Below are 23,130 nucleotides of genomic sequence, written 5' to 3' on the forward strand. Positions count from 1 at the left end.
GCATTTGACCAGATTTAAGAACGAATACCTTAAATCATACTATATGAAACAAATGATCATTTAATGCCTGATGAAATGGACAAACTCCTTAATGACTTTTTAGTTTTGAACACAGTAGGAAGATTCAAAACCTTTGCAGATTTCTTTAAAATCCTTGTTCATATTTATGAAGGCTTTTCACAATTAAGTTATATTATCTATTTGTTAATCTAAATTATTAATGTAAATCCTTTAGTGGTTTACAAACAAACATTTAAGCTTCAGGTGTAGGAGGGATCTGTTTCAAGTTCTCAGGGATACTGTTTTGACTTATTTACTGCATGATATCACCCCTTCTCACTCCCTCCCCTACCGAAAAACCCACCTCTGTAATGAAGGCAAATTTCCAGATGAAAACTCCTGAGGTTTTTCAGGCTTGATTTTTAACCCTTAGTGAAGAGGAATACCAAATAGAAATATGCCAGTTGTTAAATATTTATGAAAAAAAGCAAAAAAATGAATTCCAGCTAAGCCGTACTGAGAATGAATGGGACATGATGAGATACATGTTAAGATATGCACATTATCATCCATAATGAGAAACTTCAATTCCCTGTCTGAAATTGACTTGAAAAGATGGTACAAAGTCTACAGCTGCTTTTAAGAACTGTAAGATAACTCACATTTTAAAAGCCCTTATAAACCTTTTGAGCCCATTTAATTAAATTTAAAACAATCCTCACATTATTTTGTGGTTGCTTTTATCATGTTTTTAAAAAAGGCTAAAGCAAATAATTTAAACCATTCTTGAGATAAAATACGTGTGAAGGATCTGTTTTTTTTTTTATCTTGTGTTCAGTAATTTTTAAGAACTTAAAATTATTTATTAAATATTTGTTCCTCCTCAATATGAAACTCTTCCAACATAACTGATGAACAAAGAAATGTTCCTTAGGCACTGTAAGGAGCATGAAACCAGGTTGAAGAGTACAATTTGACTGAAGAGTACAATTTGATTATAACTACAGCAGTTAATAAGTGCTATCCTACCTGCTGACAGCAGGAAATGCCTTTACCCCAACTACACCTGAGATTCTTATCTAAAGAGGGAAAATTTATTTCAGACAATCTTTAAAAGAATCCATAGATAATGCTAAGAATTGCACATATTTAGGGTATTAAAAAAGATGTTTTCTTTTATAAGGCATCAATGATTACATGAATAGGATGTATATCTAACAAAAGATTAACACTTGGTGTCATAAAACCATTTATCTTTTCTTTTAAACCTTTCTAGCTCCTGCTACTTTTACCAGCTTAAATTAAAAAAAAAAAAAGAAAAAAAGCCTCTTGGCCTAATCAACTATGGTTATAAAAAACTAAGACATCTGAAACTATCAGGCACATCAAAGGTACAATTTGTGTAGTTCAAAGTTGCCTTCTTAAGGGCATATGAGTTACTTGGCACGTCATACATATGGAACTATAAAGATCATCCACTAAATTCAATGTTCACATTTTTAGTCAAACTGAAATAGACTTATAGTAATTATTCAAACATACCATATCTTCAGTTTCAACTGAATAAGTGTAACATTTTACCAGATAAGAAGCTGGAATTTAAGTATGAGAAACCTTCATATACTGTGCTAGGATTGGTCTCTTCTGTTTAGAGGAAAGCCCGTCATCAATACTTTCAACACAGCAGATTAGAAGATAAACATCCAAAATAGGTGACTTGGTTGTAGTCCATAATTTAACAATTCAATGCCAGTGGCATCATAATGCTGTGGAGATCAAGTGTATCTCCATATTTTAGTCAGATTTGTCCTTCTTTTCTGTTAAGGGCACTTTGTTTACAACAGCAGACCCAACAGCTGTTAACACCTCCATCCACAGCAGACACTCCCCCTTTCACCAGCCCTATTCCCAGGGAAGGCACAGTTGTAACAGCTGTTTTGGTCACCTCCAGACTCTTTCCATCAATCCAAGCCACACCACCAATGGTGGCACCAACAGCTCCCTTTGTAACACTGAAGATAGCCCCAGTCACACGAGACAGCATGCCTGGTTGCTGCTTTGGGTGATCTTTCATTGAACCTTCCGGTGGTTCATCAGTAAGGTATGATGGCATTTCTTGCTGGTTTTTATCTGCGATTCATGATTTCCGCCGGGCCGGGGGCTGGGCGCCGGGCAGAGGGAACCGGCAGCACAGAGGAGAGCTGAGGTAGCCTGGGGCGGCAACGGTGACTGAGACAGCCCGGGGCAGTTGCGAGCTCCGGCACGCCTCCGCAAGCTGCAGAGCGAAAAGACTCCGCTGGCGGCGGCGGCGGTGGTCCCTGAGGCCTCTGGCTGCGGTCGTGGTGCCCGACGCGACCCACTGTCATTTCTTTCTGAATATATTTTTCATGTATTTTCTTTGTGGTTACCGTGAGGTTAAAATTTAACATCCTAAATCTGTAACAGTCATATGTGATTTGACACTGAGTTATCTTTGGTAATATACACATACACTGTTCCTATAGCCCTCTGTCCACCTTTTTTTGTACTTGTTACAAAGTATATCTTTGTATATTTAATGTCCAGTATCATTAATTTATCATACTTTCATGTATTTGCATTTTAGCACCTGTATGAAGCATGAAATGGAATTACATGACAAACAATACAATACACTAGTACTGGGGGCATTTATAAAATTACCTTTATGGTTATCTTTACTGGAGGTCTTTATTTCTTTTTACTGCTTTGATCCACTGTCTAATGTCCTATCCTTTCAGTCTGAAGAACTTCCTTTAGCATTGCTTGTAGGGTAGGTCTAGTGGTGACAAATTCTCCCAGCTTTTGTTTATCTGGGAATGTCTTAATCTATACCTCTTTTTTGAAAGTCTTGCCAGATATAAAATTCTTGATTGACAATTGTTTTCTTTTCAGCACTTTAAATATTTCATACCACTGTCTTCTTACCTCAGTGGTTTCTGTTGCAAAATCATCAAGTAATTTTATTGGGATTCCCTTGTACATACATTGCTTTCCAGTTGCAGCTTTCAGAACTCTCTCATTGTCCTTGGCATTGGACAATTTATTTTGTGTCTGGGCATGGTTTATTCTGTTTGGTTTTTTTTTTTTTTTTTATTCTTGAATATGAATGTTCATGTCTTTTGTTAAATTTGGTAAGTTTTCTGCCATTGTTTCTTTGAATATTTCTTCTGCCCCTTTCTTTTTCTTCTTCTGGGACTCCCATAATGTGTATATTGGTACCATTGATGGTGCCCCACAGGTCTCACAGGCTCTGTTCATTCTTTTTTATTCTTTTATCTTCTGTTCCTCAGTCCGAGTCACTTTAGTTGTCTAGTCTTCAAGTTCAATGATTCTTCTGCCATCTCTAATCTGCAGTTGAAACTGTTTAGGGAATTTTTCATTTCAGTTATATTCAATGCCAGAATCTCTCTGTAGATTTCCATATTATTCATTCTTTGTTTTCCTCTTATCCTTTAGTTCTTTCTCTGTGTTTTCCATTATCTCCTTGAGTATTTTAAAGTCTTTGTTGGTAAGTCCAAAGTCTGGTCCTCTTTGTTGATGGTTTCTGGATTTTTATGTTGTTTCTTTGGATGGGTTATCATTTCCTGTTTGTCTGTCTTGTAATCTTTTGCTGCCCCTAGTACATTTTAATATTTTGAAGTTTTAACTCTGGGATTTATTCCCTGGACTGTCCCTTAAGTTGGTATCCAGCTAGCAATATGAGAGATTTTTTTTTGCCTGCCAGGAGCTAATCAAAACAAACTGTCCAAGGCAATAAACAACTTTCACTCTTTGCAAATTGGCTTTGCTTTTGGCTGTTGGTCTCCTTCAAATCTCAGACCTTCTATCGAGTTATATATAGACTTAGCCCAAGGCAAATGGGAAGTGCAGGGTGGAGCTGGAGATGGGGAGCCTGCTTTTTTTTCCTGGGCCTGTGCTCACTAGTCCCCAGGAATTCTGTTTATAGTCCACAGTACTTTTGAGTCAACACCCATCCCACTCCCCTTGGAACAGATCTCACCCTGCTGGGTGCTCTTTTGAGTGAGTTAATGCAGGTAGTCCCTTGTCCTAGGCCACTTCAACTTGCTTCTTAACTTTCCCAACTATCTGCAAATGGCTTGTCTGCATTCAAGAAAAATTTGGGGAAGGCAAGACTGAGAACAGACAGGATCCCCAGCTGTCTGTCAGATTTTCACCCAATCTGTTGGCAGTGACATACATGCACCCCAGGATGCACATTGTGGCCACTCTGCTCCCTCTGGGTCAGGGACAGGAACCCACAATGGGAGCCAAGCTGGCTCCATCCTGGATTGTGGAGGCGATGGGAGAGAGGCCAGCAAATGTGTCAGGAGCTTCTTTTATGGCGTTTGAAGCTGTTCAAATACAGCACTTGCCTGGTTAATGCAGTCCTTTAACTGCTTTCTGTAGTTCTGAGGAAGGTTCCTTACACTTTGATTCCTTTGCAGCCTTTGCCCCAGGAGTGTTGGAATAATGGTCACCCTCACAGCAGGACCCAGCGATCTTAAGTAGCTGATCAAAAGTAGAGATCTGGGATCAGACCATACATTCCTAGTCTGGAGAACTAGTTATGTCCCACCCTGGCACCAAAAGCTGAGCCAGGAGCTGGGACTCTAGTCCCCACAGCTGCAGGGAGGGGTGGTGGTGGTGGTACTGCTGCAGGGAGGATGAAATGCACCAGTTTTTATCACAATTTACCAACTTCTTCCTCCTGCTCCTCCTTGGAAGCTGTACGGTATTCCCCTAGACTCGAGTTTGCAAGTGGTTGGTTGAGATGGTTCCTGCCAGTTCAATATTTGTTTTGGTTGAGGGACTGTTTTCTGGAGCTTCCTACTCCGCCATCTTCCCATAAGCCAACATGTACAGCCTTTCCTATTATTCCTTTTGAGTAAACTGAATTTCATTTTATTTACTAACCTTCCCCAAAATATATGGAATTAAACTACAAAACTTTACTGGAAGGTAAAAACTAGTTTGAATAAACGGAACACTATCGTGTCGTTTATGTCTTATTTTGTGGATTGGATCCACTAGAATTTTTACATTAAGTAATGAAAACCAAAACCAGATATACCCCCCTTTTTTGCTCTTTTAATTGGAATATCTCTAGAACATTGTCCATTATTGGTTTAAAATAGACATTCTTTATCATGTTAAAGAAGTAACACCTAGGTTAAATTTTTCAGGATTGAGTGTCATGTGTTATTAAATGTGATTTTGACATCAATTATAAATGATCACATGAATTTCGATTACTGAGTGTAGTACTACATTTTAAAGTACTAAGCCATCCTTGCATAACCCAACACAATTATAATAAAATATACTATGAATTCTGATTTTGTTTCACTTGGTTTTCTATCTTTACTCATAATAATTTATTTAAATAACAACATAAAATCACATATAAAATCTTAAGCTTTAAAAGAAGATATTAAATGTGGGCAAAATGCAGTAGCACTTAAGTCTTATTGATTTTTTTCTTGGAAAGAGAAGCATGTTAGTCTAGTTTGTTGTTTCTTCTCACTGCAGTGCTTCCTTCATATATGGCTAATTATGGCAATCAGATCAAATAGCTTTTTCTTCACACAATTTATGTCTTTTCACCTAAAAATGACCTCCAGTGGAATAAACTCAATCTAGTATCCACAGTAGTTTCTCACATTTAAACCATTTATTAGACTGGATTCACAATGCCAACATCTTAGACATTAAAACCCTCAAAATAAAAAAGTTAAAATGTTAAATGTTGTATAATATTTGAACATCAAAGTGAGCTGCCACTACATACTGCTTTTAAAATGGACAAGAAATATGAAGTACTCTTATATCTGCAGAGTATTCACCACAATTTGCAATTATGTAGTTATGTTTGCTTAGCATGTAGGAAACAATTGTTTCTTCACTAGCTGTGTGGGGTCTTTTCTGTCTGCCCCCTTCAAATCTACTCTCCACCTTGCCTTCTGGTTTATGCTGGGTTTCAACCAATAGGAGCACCAGCAAGAGATCAGAGTGTGGGAAAGAATGAATTTATTCCCTCAATGTCTTAATTTACAAAAGGTATGGAGGAAAATTACATATTGATTATGGCTTGTCATGTCATGTGGGTTCAAGTTTAAAATATTTACCACTAAGAAATATTCATAAAAGTTGCCTTCATCATCATGGATTTCATATACACTACCACCCTCTTTCCTAACCACTGTCGAATAACTTGTGATAAAACAGCTAAGCACCATGAGACGGTTTCAATGACTTATGAACAGAAAAAAACATTTCAACTGTGGAATTATCTTCAGGAGGTGAGCAAGATACTTTAAAAAAAAATTATATATATATCCCAGATTTATAGTAACGTTTTTAAAACACGCATGTGCACGCACACAGTGCTCTTGCTATCTCTCAAATTAAGTAATTGTATTTTTAGTAACAATCCTTGCAGTAAATTTTCTTCTCATTAAAAATGAAAAAAGCCAACAATACATAATTAAATGAAAATAAAGATTTAGTTCCCCCACATCCTCAAAGTTAGCTTGCTTTCTTAGTACAGAAACAGTAGTAAGCTTGATAAAAACAGTAGTAGGCCTGTGTATACAGTTTTTATCAAGCTTATTCAATTAAAAATTTTTAAAAAAATTTCCTTTAGTGATTGACAAGATTCTAGTTTTGCTATAAAAGAAAGTAGGCCTCTTTCATTTTGTTCTTCAAAGATTCCTTGTAGAAGTATTTGATAAAGCCACTAACAGGTATATTCCAAATTAACATGAGGTCTTAATACTGTTCACAATTGATAAGCAACTAGGTATTATCTGCAGTTTCAACTCAGGAGAACTTAAAACTATTCTATTGAAAACCTATTATAAACAAACAAAAAACATTAACAATGACAACAAAATCACTGACTTCTTGATTTAGAAGATGACTACCATTTTTTAACCAAGTTCCGAAGTCTCCATGAAGTAAACTCAGGGAAGGAGAATCAATTGTAGACCCTGATTCAAAGGACTTCAGTTTCTAAAAGTACCAAAAAGAACTTAATTTTACCTATAGGTAGGTTCTACAGAGTAGAAATAAATGGATCTTCAGTGCATGTGAAATAAAAGGTGTATATTCTACATAAATTCATCATAAAATAAAAATTTTAGTTTAAAAAATTAAAGCATAACCACCTAAGAATGTAAATTTTCCTGGGACTACCTAATAGTTACAAATGGCTCTCACTGTGTTAGTATCATGCATATATATATATGAAACTATTAAAACTTTAATTTGATGGTCAGTAGACAATGTGGTCCCATATTTAGGTTTATTAAAAACTGACATAAACAAACAAAAGCTGTACAAAAAAATAGCCCATATCACCACTTTGAAACACTAATCTTGAGAGACATTATCGTCTAGGACCCCCTCTTCCTCTACCACGGCCACGTCCTCTTCCTCTTCCTCGGCCTCTTCCTCTTCCTGCAACTGAGGGAAAAGAAAAACAAAGCAAGTTAAGTTCTCTTCTGTGCTAATGTTACCTGGCCAACACAAACAGCATTTACAGGCACACACACACACACTTCCCTTATAGTTCTTGATTCACAGCTTCAGTAGTAGACTAAGCATTAACTCAGCCTTTCTCAAATATGTCAGTCCACAGTCACTTCCTTGTATTCCATACACATGCATTATATTATCAAGCAGAACCAGGAACTGCTGGCCTACAGATTCTTTAATATGTTTCATTTAAATGTATTTATTGGGAAATGCATCATGTTTTAAAATATTTTCTCTCTTTGTATCATGTCTCAAATTTGCCACAAACTGAAATGCAAATGAACTGACCCCCCCACAGGGTCATGTGACCTAATCATAATCTAGTGCTTTAATCCACATAGAAATATCCTTGTCAAATGGTCAGCCCAATCCTACTCAAATATCACAATGACAGAGACCTCCTCTCCCAAATGAGCCTATTTCATCTTTGGATAGCTATGAACATTTAGACTCACCAATCCTCTTCCCCACACCTTGCAAAGCCAAATGATCATTTCCCTTACAGGTAGGCAGGAGAGAAAAGATTTATTCTCCCAAGACACAGAATTGGAAAAACTTCAGATTTGAAAATACTTGCAAAAAGGTTAGCAGCATGAGGCACAGGGCTGAGGGGAAGGCAGAGGGGGATTAAGTCAGTATTTTCCAAGTTGTGCATTATAATGAGAATTTTGTGTTTTTTACTGAAAGGGAACTGAACAGGAAACTTAAAGGCACTGCATATATTTAGGTTAAGTAATTCTTCACAAGACCTGTTAGTTATATGTGTAAGTGGGTCATGAGTCTAAAATTCATTGTATTAAGTAAATGTCTACAAAACACCATTTCTCCTGCCCTGCTCTTATAATGCTGGCTACCAGATAAACATCTCCTAATGTAGGTGAATGGAGTCTTTTTTGGGGGTGTGGGGGGTGGAGGGGAGATACAGCTCCTGAAAAGACTTCAAGATCCTGAAATTTTGGGAAATCCTCAGTGAAGAGGCCAACTCACTTCTGAACCACCCTACAGGGAGACCCACCAGCTGAGGAGCCCAGCCTTCCACCCCAGAACTTCCCTTTCTAGGCTCCTTGGTAAATAATGGAGGGCTAAAGCTTTCAAGATTCTTAAGTAAAGCCTTCAACATAAAAGAGCAAATACAGAGCTCAAATAAAAAGAGAAATCGGAGAAAACAATTCTAAGTACAGAATAAAACTTCAAAAGCAAAATTGTAATATTCTACCAGTGATAAGAAACAGTTATATGCATAAAACAACAGGATTCTATGAAAAATAATCAGGGAATAAGAATCTTGACAATTAAGTATGCACTAGAATGGAATACAGGGTCCAGGTAGTTTCTCAGAAAATAGAACATAAAGGCAGAATGAGAGAGAAAAGACAGAGAATTGATCCAGAAGGCCTGATCACTAAGAATTCCACGAGGAAAGAAAAGAGCAGACAAAGGGGAAGAAACTATCAAAGTCAGACAAGTAAATTTCTTACCTTTAATGGGCCAAAATATAAATACATGAAACGGTCCACCAAGTGCCCCGAAAAACAAAATGAAAAGTAAAGAAAAAGAAAAGGGAAGAAGAAAAGAGATCCTCTACCAAGTCATTAAGACATTTCCAAATACCAGGAATAAAGAGTCACTGTCCAAATCTTCCAAAGCAGAGGTGGGGGTGGGGTAGTGGGTACACCAGGCCATGTATAAAGGGACAGGAAATAAGAATGGCAACAGTCTTTTTAATACCAACATCAGGAGCTATAATAAAAACTGGTATGCACCCATGACAAGTATAAGGAATTTTAAAGAACAAAAAATTGTTGTTCATAAATTTTTGTATTTCGAATAGCGAATTATGGTATGAATACATCATTCACAAAAGCTTTTATAAGCCTTCAAACTTACCAGCTTCCCTCTTCTTGGATTTCACCTTAGGTTCAACATCCACAAGTAGTGTATCCAGAGGCAAGCTGTCTGGCAGAATAAAATATCGAATATTATTTCCTCGAATACTCAGTGTTTCCAGCTGTACAGGTTCTCTGTTCTTCAAGGTCATTTTCACAGCTTTAAGATGTGTGTTCATGCTGACATCCACACCTAAAGAGAACAGGACAATTCTTAGCATAGTAAGGAAGACAACCAATTATTCTATCAAGCCATAATAAATACATATTACATACGTATACATATGTATACATAGTAAATACACATTATACATACATTACAAAAAAAGTACTCTCTGTTCTGCTAAAATATAAGCCTCTATGACACAATTTGGCACATATGCAATTGGTAAATGGTGAAACAATGTCAGTATAAATCAGAAGTCCTTCATAGACTTTTTCCTAGGATGCCAATGTTTTACACAATCAGGTATGCTTATAAAAGTGAATGCAACAAGCCATGGAAGAACCCTGGCTGGAACATATGCCTTGTGGTGAGTACTGATTGCAAGGTTCTCTCAGATCCTTCTGCACTAAGACACTGTCTCCATAACTTCCTCATGCCCCATTCCATCAAGCCATCCTCACCTTTGTTTTTAACATAAGCCCCCATAATTACCATATTTTTCCTTATTTGCAAAGCATTTAACATGTCTTTTTAACTGCTTTAAAAAAAATTATTTTTTCTTACTAGTCTGATACTGTTACATAGGTTTTGAGTGGTCTGCCCCAACCTATTTTTTTCTATAAAGACATTACTCTTAGTATGAGGTTTTGCAGACTACAAAGCAAGAATTTCCAGGATGAATATATGACCTTATATATATTACTGGAATCTTTGCGAAATAATACCTGAACAAATGAGAAAACTAAAGATCTAGTAAACTTCTTTCCTTTGAATTCTCAACCTTCCCAATGTCCATCTCAAATTTTTCAGTACTACTAATACTTTCCTCCTTCCTCCCAATCAGAGGAAGCAGAGGTCCTTTTTCTTCCGAAGATTACTAATATGCTTTTGACACCATTCCACTGCCTTGGGGATCATGATCCATCCACAGAGAAGGAAATAATAGCTAACATTTATAAGCTCTTTCTATGTTTCAGGAACTGCATATAAAAACATTCTAATTTAATCCTCAACATCCCTGTGGAAGATAGGTGGCTATCCCTGCTTTGAGGACTAAACAATTATGTATTCATATTTGTGTACATATTCATCAAGAACACATGAGAAACTTGTAACAGCTTTTCAAGGGTAAGAGGATTAGATGTCTAGTGGCATGAATGGGAGATTCAACCATATATACTCTTTCATGTTTTTTGAAAAAAACTTAAACTACATGAATTTATTACTTAGGTAAAAAAATAAGAACCCAGCTGTTAAGTGCTAAGGCTGGGATTCTGAACCCAATCAATCTGACTCTACAGCTTGAGACTTTATCTACTATTTTACACATCCTCCTCCTGAATGCACCATCTTGTTTTCCACAATTTCAGTCTTCTCTGCCAAAAAATGCGTGCTCATCTTCCCAATTTTAACTTGGCATGTCCGTGCCTTTTCTCCTTCTCTCTGCTGCTAAGTTTTTGGAAAAAGAGGTCCACGATCATTATCTTTGTTCTTCTACTCAATCCTTTGCAATGTGAGTTTCTTGCAATCCAAAATTGGATACATAAGAATGGTAAATAGCTTGTGTCAAAATATTATGTATATGAAACCTATTATATTTCAACACAAGGAAAGGCTATTTAAAAGAATTGCTTTTTGCCTCAAGTACTCTTGAAAAATCTTTGTTATAACCAATTTATATAATTAAAATATTTTAATGCTTGCTACCTAAAGATTGTATACATAAGAAAATCTGTAAAGTGAAAGAAATACCTCACACATTAATTTAGGTTGCATAAAAAGTTTTCATCTATCTTTCTTAAGGCAAGTACTCAGTTTGATAAAAATTCAAGGACCCTCTGCCTTCTCTTCCTGTTGAAATTTCTGATTTTAGAAGACTACCTATTTCTCTATACCATAATTTGTAGAATTTATTCATTAGTTTCAAATTTCTGGGATAATATTTAAAAAATAATCTTTTCTTCCCCTCATCATTTATTTCTTTTCCTTACCTATCATTCCCTTGTCTGAATTTTTATGTCTAGTCTCAATCATTTTTTCTTTTCCCCAATTTCTCTTTTATCTTCCTTTCTTCAGTCTTTGCTTTTGCCCCTCTGTGTCCTCATGGAGTGAACTGAAGCCTTGCTGCTTTTTGTCACTCTGTAGGCTGAAATTAGAAGCGCTGTCATGTCTTACATAAGAACAGCACAATGTAAACTGAATTCTCTGAAGGAAGTAACCTTGTCTACTTTGAAGACAGTTAAGAAAGCATTCTTAAAGTATAGGGAAAATGTAAATACTGAAAAAGAAGCCTGGAGATAATACTTAATGTCATAGTTGAATTACAGTATTCAAGATTACCTTTCTATATTAAACCAGATTACTTTCTATTATATATCATGCAGCAAATTAAATGGCTTTGTCCTGAGGTATAGTGGGGGAAACTAAAATCTATTCTAGATATATTAGGTATCTTTAGATTTGGTTAACTGAGGGTGCAGAGAAAGCCAGTTATCTAGCTAATTAAATTATTTCTGTAAAATTCAGCAGGTCAATCTAATTTCTATTTAGAAGTGATTTTAGAACAAGATTATATGAAATTAGAAATAAATTAGAAATAAAGTACTATAGAATTATTAAATACCAGCCTTCTGCCATCACTTAATTTCACTATGATTTTCATTTTTAATATAAAAGGCCAAGACTTCCACTTAATGTCTCCTACAGTGATCAGGATGCTAGGCTTTGTTAATGAACTCTGGCTCCCTATAATGATGCTTACCAGCTCAGAGCTTTCTCCAGCCCTCACTGCAAAGTTGTTTAATATCCAGGATCCTTTTACAAAGCCAAGCAGGTGGCTAGCTCCCATCTATTCACTTTTTTAGTTTGCCCAGATGTGTCAGAGCCATGAATAAAATCCCAAAACTGCTGCCTGCCTGCTGCTTCTCCCTCCCCTTTTCTAGGCACACCATAAATTAGAAAAATGCTTCTTGGGCAATTAGGCTTCAACATATATATTTATATATAAAATGGCTAAAGGCTATTCTTTAGCTAACTTTGTAAGTAATTCCTAGTGCTTGTAACCTAATAAACCTCACCTTTTTTTGCTTAAAAAAAAAAAAAAGCATTCTTATTTCTTCCTTATTAACTACCTACCCCTTAATCGTAGAAAAAATGCAGGGCCTTGTAGGAAACTTATTCCTACAGAAACATTCCTCTGCAGTTTAAGGTAGCTATGGAGAGAAGTCCCGAATACTCTAGAAGCCATTAAGTTGTTCTAACATGCTACAACCCCCGCCTCACTGATTCACCAAGTCCATTCTATTCAACCTCCTAAACAGCAACCAATCTGTCAAATCTTTATTCTTTCTTGATTTATTTTTCCTGTCTCCTAGACTCCTGCCTTCTCCCTACATGTCTAACCTCCATACATCACTAGTTATACAAATCTCATGTTAATTGGTTATGGAAACACCTTCAATAGTTCCCATCAGCTAAAGGACAATATCTCAGTTCCATAGTGTGGTATTCAGTCAAGGCTCTTCACAAGCCCCCCGCCACCCCACTCCCCACCTCATTTCCTACTGTTCCTCTACTCCTGAATCCCAACCTTTACTTCACTGCAAATAAGATGCCACCCCCTGGACCCACTAGGTTTGTTCATAGTTCATGCATATGCTGCTTCCTGTTTCAAATGTTCATTTTCTCTTTTAAGATTAGCTACCCCCAGCCCCTATCACATACTTCCTTCAACATAACATCCTGGAGCTATCCCCATACTAATTTTTAACTCTGTGCATGCCAACCAATACCTGATATGCAGTAAATACTCAATAAAGTTTTGCAGAATGAGTTAACCATTTCCCCCTGGATTAGCTAAGGGAAAAAGATGCTAATCTCTACTGGAGAGGACTTCATGGAAAGGAACCATTTTGCTGAGCCTATAAAGTCAAGCAGGAGCCTGGCAAATGTGAGAGAAACAGTCTATATGAACTACAATTTCCTCTCCACAGATTATAATCTGGATTTTACTACCCCAATTTACTGAAACTTCTACCCTGGAATACCCATTAGTAGGTGCTGACATAAGTTAGGCAAACCTTTCATTTCATTACTTGTATGTGTGTCTTCTATCACTAGGCAAGAACACTTTTTGGTTCCTCTCCAATATCTAACACTGTGCTCTGGACAGAGAAGACTAAAAAATTATTTATAAATGTACAATTTAAATATTTCAGACAGTGAGATCATATGCTAAAATAGCATTTTCTTTCATTTGGCCCATCAATTCTTTTGAAATTTTTCAATTCTCTGGAACATTTACTATGAGTAATACATTTACTGTGTATTACTTAAATACAAACTAAATATACAATATTGTTACAGTGGCATTAGACACAAAAGAAAAAGGACTAAAAGAAAAAATTATGTAAAATGTTATGCTAACTGAGCCCTGCTGAGGTTAAATGCGGAAATATTAAACTTCCCCACCTGGGTTATTACTGATATTCTCATAAACATTGAAGACTACCAATTTGGGCTGAGCCCTCAATTTTGGGACTTGCCTTTATGAAGCTTGTTACTGCAAAGGAGAGGCTAAGCCTACTTATAATTGTGTCTAAGGGTCTCCCCACAAAGAACCTCTTTGCTCCTTAGATGTGGCCTCCCTCTCTCTAAGCCCAGTTGGCAGGTAAATTCACTGCCCTCCCCGCTACGTGGGACATGAATCCCAGGAGTGTAAATCTCCCTGGCAATGTGGGACCTGGAGATGAGCCTGGACACTGCATTGTGGAATTGAAAAAGCCTTCTTGGACCAAAAGGGGAAGAGAAATGAAAATAAAGTTTCAGTGGTTGAGAGATTTCAAATGGTGTTGAGAGGTCACTCTGGAGGGTATTCTTATGCGCTATACAGATACTCCTTTTAGTTTTTAGTGTATTGGAACAGCAAGAAGGAAATACTTGAAACTGTTAAACTGCAACCAGTAGCCTTGATTCTTGAAGACGACTGTATAACTACGTACCTTACATGGTGTGACTGTGAAAATCTTGTGGCTCACACTCCCTTTATCCAGTATGGACAGATGAGTAGAAAAATGGGGACAAAAATTAAATGAAAATTACGATGGGATGAGGGAGATGGAATGTTTTAGGTGTTCTCTTTTATTTTATTTTTTGGGAGTAATGAAAATGTTCAAAAATTTACTGTGGTGCAAAGGAGAGTCTAAAGTTGTATGTAATGGTGCCTAAGAGTCTCCCCCTGAGTACCTCTTTGTTGCTCAGATGTGGCCCTCTCTCTCTCTAACTGAGCCATCTCGACAGGTGAACTCGCTGCCCTCCCCCCTACGTGGGACCCGACTCCCAGGGGTGTAAATCTCCCTGGCAACGCAGAGTATGACTCCCGGGGATGAATGTGGACCTGGCATCATGGGACTGAGAGTATCTTCTTGACCAAAAGGGGGATGCAAAATGAGACGAAATAGTTTCAGTGGCTGAGAGATTTCAAATGGAGTCGAGAGGTCACTCTGGTGGACATTCTTATGCACTATATAGATAACACCTCTTAGGCTTTAATGTATTGGAATAGCTAGAAGTAAATACCTGAAACTACCAAACTCCAACCCAGCAGTCTGGACTCCTGAAGACAACTATATAATAATGTAGATTACAGGGGGTGACAGTGTGATTGTGAAGACCTTGTGGATCACACCCCCTTTATCTAGTGTATGGATGAGTGGAGGAATGGGGATAAAAACTAAAGGCCAAATGGGGTGGGATGGGGGGATGATCTGGGTGTTCTTTTTTCATTTTTATTTTTTATTCTTGTTCTGGTTCTTTCTGATGTAAGGAAAATGTTCAGAGATAGATTGTGGTGATGAACGCATAACTATGTTATCATACTGTGGACAGTGGATTGTATATCACGGATGATTGTATGGTGTGTGAATGTATTTCAATAAAACTGAATTAAAAAAAAATTTACTGTGGTGATGAATGCACAACTGATTGTACACTTTGGATGACTGTATGGTATGTGAATACACCTCACTAAAACTGAATTTAAAAAAGCATTATGCTAACTGACTGTCTTAGAGCAGTAAAATTACTGCTCCCTCTCCCCTCCCCACTTATTTTTTCCCAGGTAATCAGTCACAGAACCCTATCCCAACTCATAGGGGACACAAAATTCTAATAAAAGTAAAATGTATTTTGGAAGAAGCAACATTTCAGGCAGAAGAACACATTCAGGCAAAGACATAAGATCAGGTCATATACAGGACAAACTGGAGAATTCAGTTTGCTTAGAGCATAAGTACTTACGGTAAGATTTAAGTGAGGAGGTCAATGAAATAATTCACACAAAAAGAATGACGATTGGTATTACAATAATGTTCATTAAGCCACCAAAAATAGAATTCAGGTTTGCAGGTGGAAGAGATTAAACAAAGTTTATAAGGCAGCCCAATTTCTGTACCTGTGATGGTTCCATGGACCTGTGTTCCATTCTTCAATTCAATTGTTACGGTTTCATGACTCAATTTCATCAAAAATCTTTAAAGATAACAGGAAAAAAATAATAAATTTTCACCTTTAACACTTTAAAATGCTTATTAAGTAGAAAAGGGTGAATTCTAGGTACTGAAGATCTGCTGCAGATGCTCCATCAATTCCTATTAATAATATGCATAACAATTTCAGCTTTCCTTGAATTATACCCACAACAGTTATGAATGACAGAAACTGTCATTTGGAAGATATTGATTCTCTCCACTATTATACAGCTTAACCTCAAATTGAGACACTATAAACCACAAAAAAATCAAGAAATTATTGCATATGTATAAACAGAGTAAAGTAAAAGTATCCCTTCCTAATCTCCTCCATGTTTTATGGAGACATTCTTCCAAACCTTTTTATATGCATTCATAAGCATATATATAATTTTTTTAATATGAACTGGGCCATATCTTAATAACTTCTTTAATTTGTAGTTCTCATTTAAATGTATATGGGCAATATTTCCATGTCAATATATAAAAAACATTCTAAGTGCTGGTTAGAATTCCACTATATGGAAACACCATACAAGTACCATTTATTTTATTTTTTCTCTTGTTGATGGACATTAGGTTATTTCTCATTTTTTTGCTACTACAAATCCATTTAGGCAAACCCTCACCAAAAGTGTTATCAATCTTCTAAATTTCTGTCAGTTTTGTAGGGAGCAAAAGGCAATTTGCTTCTCACTAATTATTAATGAGGCTGAATATCTTTTCATTAATATGGGCAATGTGAATTTCTTCTATCAATTACCTATTCAGACATTTTCAATTAGGTTGAGTTTTTCTTTTGTTTTCTACCAGTTTGTTATAATCAGTTAAGTCTGTTTATGTCATCTTTAGTCACACAAAATTTTTTTATTTTTTTATACTTGTCAATGCTTGTGGGGTATGTAATCTGATTAGGAAGGTGTTCCTCATCCCCACATTGTAAAAAGTCCCATTTCCTGCTAGTTTTACATTTAGTTTTAATCCATCTGGGATTCAACTTTTTTTCTGTGCCTTTATTATTTTCCCCAACTAGATAGTTGGTTAACTTGGTAATATTTACTGAATCATCTGTCTTCCCCACTTCACAGTCTTTTGTTCTTCCCTAACTTTTTATTAAGAAAAATTGCAGAGGAAGACAAATGGAAAGATTCACAAATTATTAAATGTTGCCTTTTGTTCCCCACCCTCTCTTTTTCAACACAAACAACTTATACTTTTGACACATCACCTGAACAAAAATTGTGGGCATTATGACATTTCAGCATGCATTTTCTAATAAGGACATTTTCCCACATAACCATCATACCAGAATCACATCTATGAAAGGGAACGATAATCCCACAATATCATCTAATATACAGTGCATATTAAAAATTTCTCGTCTTTAATATATACTTTGTACACCCTATCATAGCACCTATCATACTCAACTGTACACAGAGGATTAACTGTCATCTCTCCCTCTCCACCATTAGACTATTATGAGGTAAGGATCCTAACCTCTTTAAATCTTTAAGTTTCTAATCCTGGATGGTAAGAGAACTGAAAAATGTTGGCTAAAATGCTTCAATGATTAAAGGAATGAGAACTTGAAAGCACCACTAGCCATCAGGAAAGGGGAAATCACTTGATTTGGGATATATCAAGTCCAATGACTTCAAGATTTTTTTGTCCTCATGTAACGATCCAAGAATGGAATACCATTTGGTATTTGATATATATTTAGTACAGTATTTGATATATTTTTATATATATATATAAAATCTCTCAACGAATTGGCAGTTTACCAGACAAAAATTAGACAAAAAGTATTTAACTACAAATTTAATTTTGAGCTATATTAGCCTAGAATTTTGATCTAATGGTTTCCTTCCATTACCAAGTTTTTGTTTTTTATCTTTTAATTGTCCCATTGAGTATAACTTTTATTATAAGTCTCTTCAAATCATTTTTGGAAGTAGGCAGGATTAAACTAAAAATAAAATGACTTAATAATCAGGTAATCTGCTATATGGATGTAAAAGGAAAACCAGTAAGAAAGAAAAAAAAGTCTGTTGAAAATTACATTTCGGTAAGTCCAAGGATATTTCTTTGATAAAAAATTTTATCTATTATGTGGGAGTCCCTGGGCTTGGTAACGAGGATTAAAATGCATAAGACTAGGTCCTCAAGGAACTAAAAGTCTATTAGGAAGGACAGGTACATGAAAGACATTAAAAAATAACTGTACAATGTAGAATGTAATAAAAATACCAACAGGGTATGATAAGGAACCTAAGGTAGCATGGAAGGAGGAGGAAAGTCAGATCTTAGTGGGCTGCTAGTAAGAAGTCTGAAAAGCTAGAAATATGCAATGAGGGACAAGAGCAAAGGCAGAGTGGTAAGAAACAGCACAGTGTGTAGGGTAATTGTGGATACTACAGGCAGAATTTTAAGTTCAAGAAAATGAGTTAGTTAGGCAGTTCCTTTCATGCAGAGCACCAAGCTCTGCTAAAGAATCCATCAAGGAGAGTCACCGAAGGGTTTTCATCCAGTGAAGAAGAGTGCTAAGGGTCATAGTCACATTTTAAAGAGAACCTGGGGCAGATGTACAGAAAGATTTTAGAGATACAAAATCCAATCTATAGGAAAACAAATTAGGTGATTAGGGCAGTATCCAGGATAAAACTATAGTAATCAAGATATGAGGAACAAATAAATTAACGGAATGGAGAACCCAGAAATGGATCCACATGTACATAAGTCATTTGATTTTCTACAAAGATGTCAAAGCAGTTAAATGGGCAAAGTAAAGTCTTTTCAACAAATGATGCTGGGATAAATGGAAATCCATGAGGAAAAAAATGAACCAGCACCCATATCATCTACAAAATGCATATCATCTACAATGCATATCATCTACAAAAATGAATTCAAGATGGATCACAGACCCAAAGCTTTTAGAGAAAAACAAAGGAGAATAACTTCATAGGCAAAGGTTTCTTTGACGGGACATAGAGAGTAAGAATCATAAAAGAAAAAGCTGCTGCATTAAAACTTGCTCAAAATAAACTTCTGTTCATCAAGAGATCATTAAGGAAATAAAACAAAACAAGCAGAAAATACATTTGACAAAGGGCTGGTAATCAGGATATTTAAAGAATCCCTACAACTCAATAATAAAAATAAACAACAGAATAAAAATAAGCAGGGACTGGAACAGAGACTTTACAGAAGATGTACATAAAAACCAATGACAAGGGAAAAAGTACTCAACAATATTCATCATTAGGAAAATGTAAATTAAAACCATTAACAAGATACCTTTATATATCTGCTAAAATTAAGAAGACTGACAACACAAATGCTGCTGAGGATGTGGAGCAAGTAGAACTCTAATATATTGTTGGTGGGAGTGTAAAACGGCACAATCTCTTCAGAAAATGGTCTGGCAGTTTTGTTTTTTTTTTTAATAAAACTAAACATATACTATGATCATGTACTATGATCCAGCAATTCCACTCCTAAGAATTTACCCAAGGATGATGAAAGCTGATGTCAGTAAAGATAAGGATGACAATGCCACTAGCTGAGGAACAGAATTAACAACGTCAACTGAAAATGCAAACTAGCCAAACACTCATTTTCTTGAAGCAAAAATACATACTCCAGCATGAAGAAATCTGTTTCTATAGTCTACATAAGACACAAAATGGATTTCAGGAAAACCATTAAAAATTACAGGAAAACTCTGCCACAATATGGGAGGTCTTTAAATGAAACAAAATGAATCCAAGAAGTATTACATAAAACTTAACTGTAAAGAGATTCAGATTGGCAGGTACCGACACATTGCAAAATGTTCTTTAAGTTCTGCTACGTTTTTATATAGCTATAATCCAAATAAAAACGTACTAAAAATTTATCCTAGGCGCCTTATATAGAAACTCGATCCTGAATATAATCTTGTGGGGTTTGTATGTTATTTCAAACATACTAGACATGATCTACTTCTCTGTCTTCACCACTAAACAGAAAACTCCAACAGGCACGACTCTTGCCGTTTGGTAACATCCTTGACTCAACAGAAAAAAAATAACCCAAATCTATTTGCAGGTAGTTTGGAATGAATTACTCAAAACGGCGAACAAGTTCTCAGTAGTTCCGAGTCAAACACAAAAAGAAATAAGAGGGGAAAAAAGAAATCTATTATCTGTGTAATTAGCCACAAATATGGATAGTGATAATTTCTGCCCCAAGCGGGGATATTTTCCTAAATCAAAATCCCACCCTAAGGGAATAGAGATTAAGTAATCAAAACCTAGGGAGGATAAGAAAACTAAAAACTTAAGAAATCAGAAGTCCATTTTGGAAATGGCACATGCAGTTTTTTAAGTACTAGTGCGATGTGGAGTTTTATCACGAAAAACGCATTAACTCAAATAAGTACTTAACCATGACATACAATTTTTCTCTACGTCTCCCACCTTCTTAGGGAGCATAGACTTTGTTCTATCAGCCACTTCCTGGCAGCTGAGAGGGGCCAGAAAAGTAACCTAGCCCAGAGAACGAGTTCACTCGACATGAAAATCGGTAACTAACCGAAAGTGAGTGCTTGTTAACCTAGTGCAGCACCACTAAGGCCTCTGGGACACCGGTGGGAAAAAATGGCTCAGCCTTTACGTCCACCTCGGGATCACACACCGGATCCCCGCGCCACCAAGACGGGAGTGGGAGCGGAGGCGCCGGAGGCCGTTACCAGGCCGCGCACGCACGCACGCGGCTTTCGCGCCTCCTACAACCCAGGCAGCCCAAACTCCGGACTCCGGCCCAGACTTCCCCTCACAACCCTCACTCCTCTGGTCGCCTCCTCTCACCTCACGAGCTTCATCCTAGCGAGGCCGTCACCCTTTTGGCCAGATAGCTCACAAAATCTAACAACCGAGCACCGACGGACAGGGAGTATCAATGGCCGGAAACACTTACTCCCGGGGTCCGGACGTAAAGAGCGCGCGGATCGCTGAGGACGCACGGCAGGAACGCCGACGCCGCACTGGGCCGCGCTTCCTTCCGGCGGGGAGAACTAGACTGCACCCCCTGGCGGCTGGAGGTGTGCCGTGCGAAGGCTGAGGACGTCTAAGGGCTGGTCTAGGACGAAATTTTACCCAAGGAGATTTGAAGACACTAAATCCACTTAGGTGGCCTATGGTGATCGCGCTTCGGTGCAGCAAGGCGCCGTACATCATGCCGCACCAAATATACCCATGAGTGAAAGGAAGTTCTGAGAGAAGCCCAAAGTGTAATTCTAATTCTAATTCTAGTCCAGCACGGTGCCAAGAACTTCAGCATTACTTAATGTGCCTGAAAAATTTAGCTGATCATTTTCACCTTTTAGTTCTGATTGTAAACCTCAAATGGGCACCCTACACTGCTCAGAGATCCTTTTATGTTTCTCTACCAAGCTCACAAATTATTTCACACCTTCTCTCTTCTCTGTACATCATACCTTCAACAACCCCTCTCTCCCAAACCATTCCTGCTAATGTTTTATACTGTTCTTGAGAAAACAGAATCATCCTTCTGCCTTCCTTCCTGTTGCAACTAGAATGTTGCTTCCTTCAAAGGCTAATTCCTTTTCATTGTAGCCTGATCCCATCTCTCATTTTCTCAAGAATTTCACTCCTTCTGTTATCCCTCTCTAACTTGAATCATCAATTTCCTCCTCTTCTGGGTTTTCCAATCAGCATAGAAATTTATCTAAAACAAAACAAAACAAAGTTCTCTGATTTGATGCCATCTACTGCCAGATTTCTCTATTTTCGTTCGCAGAAAAACTTTTTTGAATGAGCTAGTCCATACTTGTTTCATCACCTTCAATTCACTCTTCATACTATTTTACTGAAAGTGCTTTTCCAACGGTCGTCAAAGACCTCCAAGACAAACTTTTCTATCTTCATCTTACCCAACATCTCAGCAGCATTAAACACAAACACTCACTTTTTAAAACACCCCATTCTCTTGGTGTCCAGGTTGCCAGGAACACGTAGTTTTCTTCCTATCCTACTAGCTACTCTTTCTAGGTTTTCTTGGCTGGATCATTCTTCTCTGTTGGGCCATGTTACATGTTGGAATGCTTCAGGATTTATCCCAGGCCGTAGTGTCTTTATGAATACTTTCTCTTTTAGTCTAGGTGTTCTTCTCCAATGACTTTAATTTGTATCTCCAGTCTGGATTTCATTCCTGATCGCCAGAATTATTTAATGTTGTAAGGCAATGCTCATCAGACTTTAATGTGCTCAGGACCCATCTGGGGAAACTTTAAAATGAAAATTTTGATTCGTATGGCGTGGGGCCTTAATTTCTAACAAGCTTCAGTTCATGCAGATGCCCCTACTACAGGAAGGCTGTAGTGGACATTTGTTGGCTGCCTTCTCATCATCTATTCCTGTCTCTTCCCAATAACTCCTAATATTTTAATGGTGATCCATGTGGTACTAAAGAAGCTGACTCTACCCTTTATGCCAATCATCACATTCCATTGCATGTCCACAGTGGGCATGGAATCTAAGCTGCTTCAATCAGACCTTTGCAAGAAAGGCTCTTCCCTTTTGGATGTGAATGGGAAGGTAACAGCCCCTATAGCTATTGGAAGCTCTCTTAGAACCATGCAAAGAACCAGTGTCAGGACAGAGTTAAACAAACAGATCAACAAACACATGGTGATATAATGAGCCCCCTGATCAAACAATGTCTGAATGTATTTAAATTAAAAGTAAATAAAACTAAAAATTCATTTCCTCAGTGCAATAGCCACATTTCATGTGCTCAATATCCCTATGTAGCTATGGCTTACCATTTTGGACAGGGAAGATATAACACATTTCCATCATTGCAGAAAGTTTTATTGAACCTTGCTGCTCTGTTTATTATAATATTTGTTTCCTATTTAACATTTAATCATTTGCTTATTTGTTTACTCATTTATTGTGTACTGTATGAGGGCAGGGATGTGAAC

At 37.0% G+C, this 23,130-nt stretch overlaps 1 protein-coding gene and 1 pseudogene across 1 annotated transcript; both read right to left on the reverse strand.

Moving 5' to 3' along the window:
* Window positions 1-1,498: 1,498 nt before the first annotated feature.
* LOC119511884 lies at window positions 1,499-2,085 on the reverse strand (annotated as a pseudogene).
* Window positions 2,086-5,673: 3,588 nt separating this feature from the next.
* On the reverse strand, window positions 5,674-21,149 carry SNRPD1 (small nuclear ribonucleoprotein D1 polypeptide). Its single transcript, XM_037806307.1, has 4 exons — window positions 20,993-21,149; window positions 16,061-16,137; window positions 9,445-9,636; window positions 5,674-7,485 (listed from the first exon to the last, which is right to left on the reverse strand). Exons 1-4 carry the CDS (start codon window positions 21,004-21,006, stop codon window positions 7,409-7,411), a joined length of 360 nt encoding a protein of 119 aa, XP_037662235.1. The 5' UTR covers window positions 21,007-21,149; the 3' UTR covers window positions 5,674-7,408.
* Between the last annotated feature and the right edge of the window lie 1,981 nt (window positions 21,150-23,130).

Source organism: Choloepus didactylus, chromosome 16 (assembly GCF_015220235.1).
Source record: "Choloepus didactylus isolate mChoDid1 chromosome 16, mChoDid1.pri, whole genome shotgun sequence".
In the NCBI taxonomy this organism is placed as follows: Eukaryota; Metazoa; Chordata; class Mammalia; order Pilosa; family Megalonychidae; genus Choloepus; species Choloepus didactylus.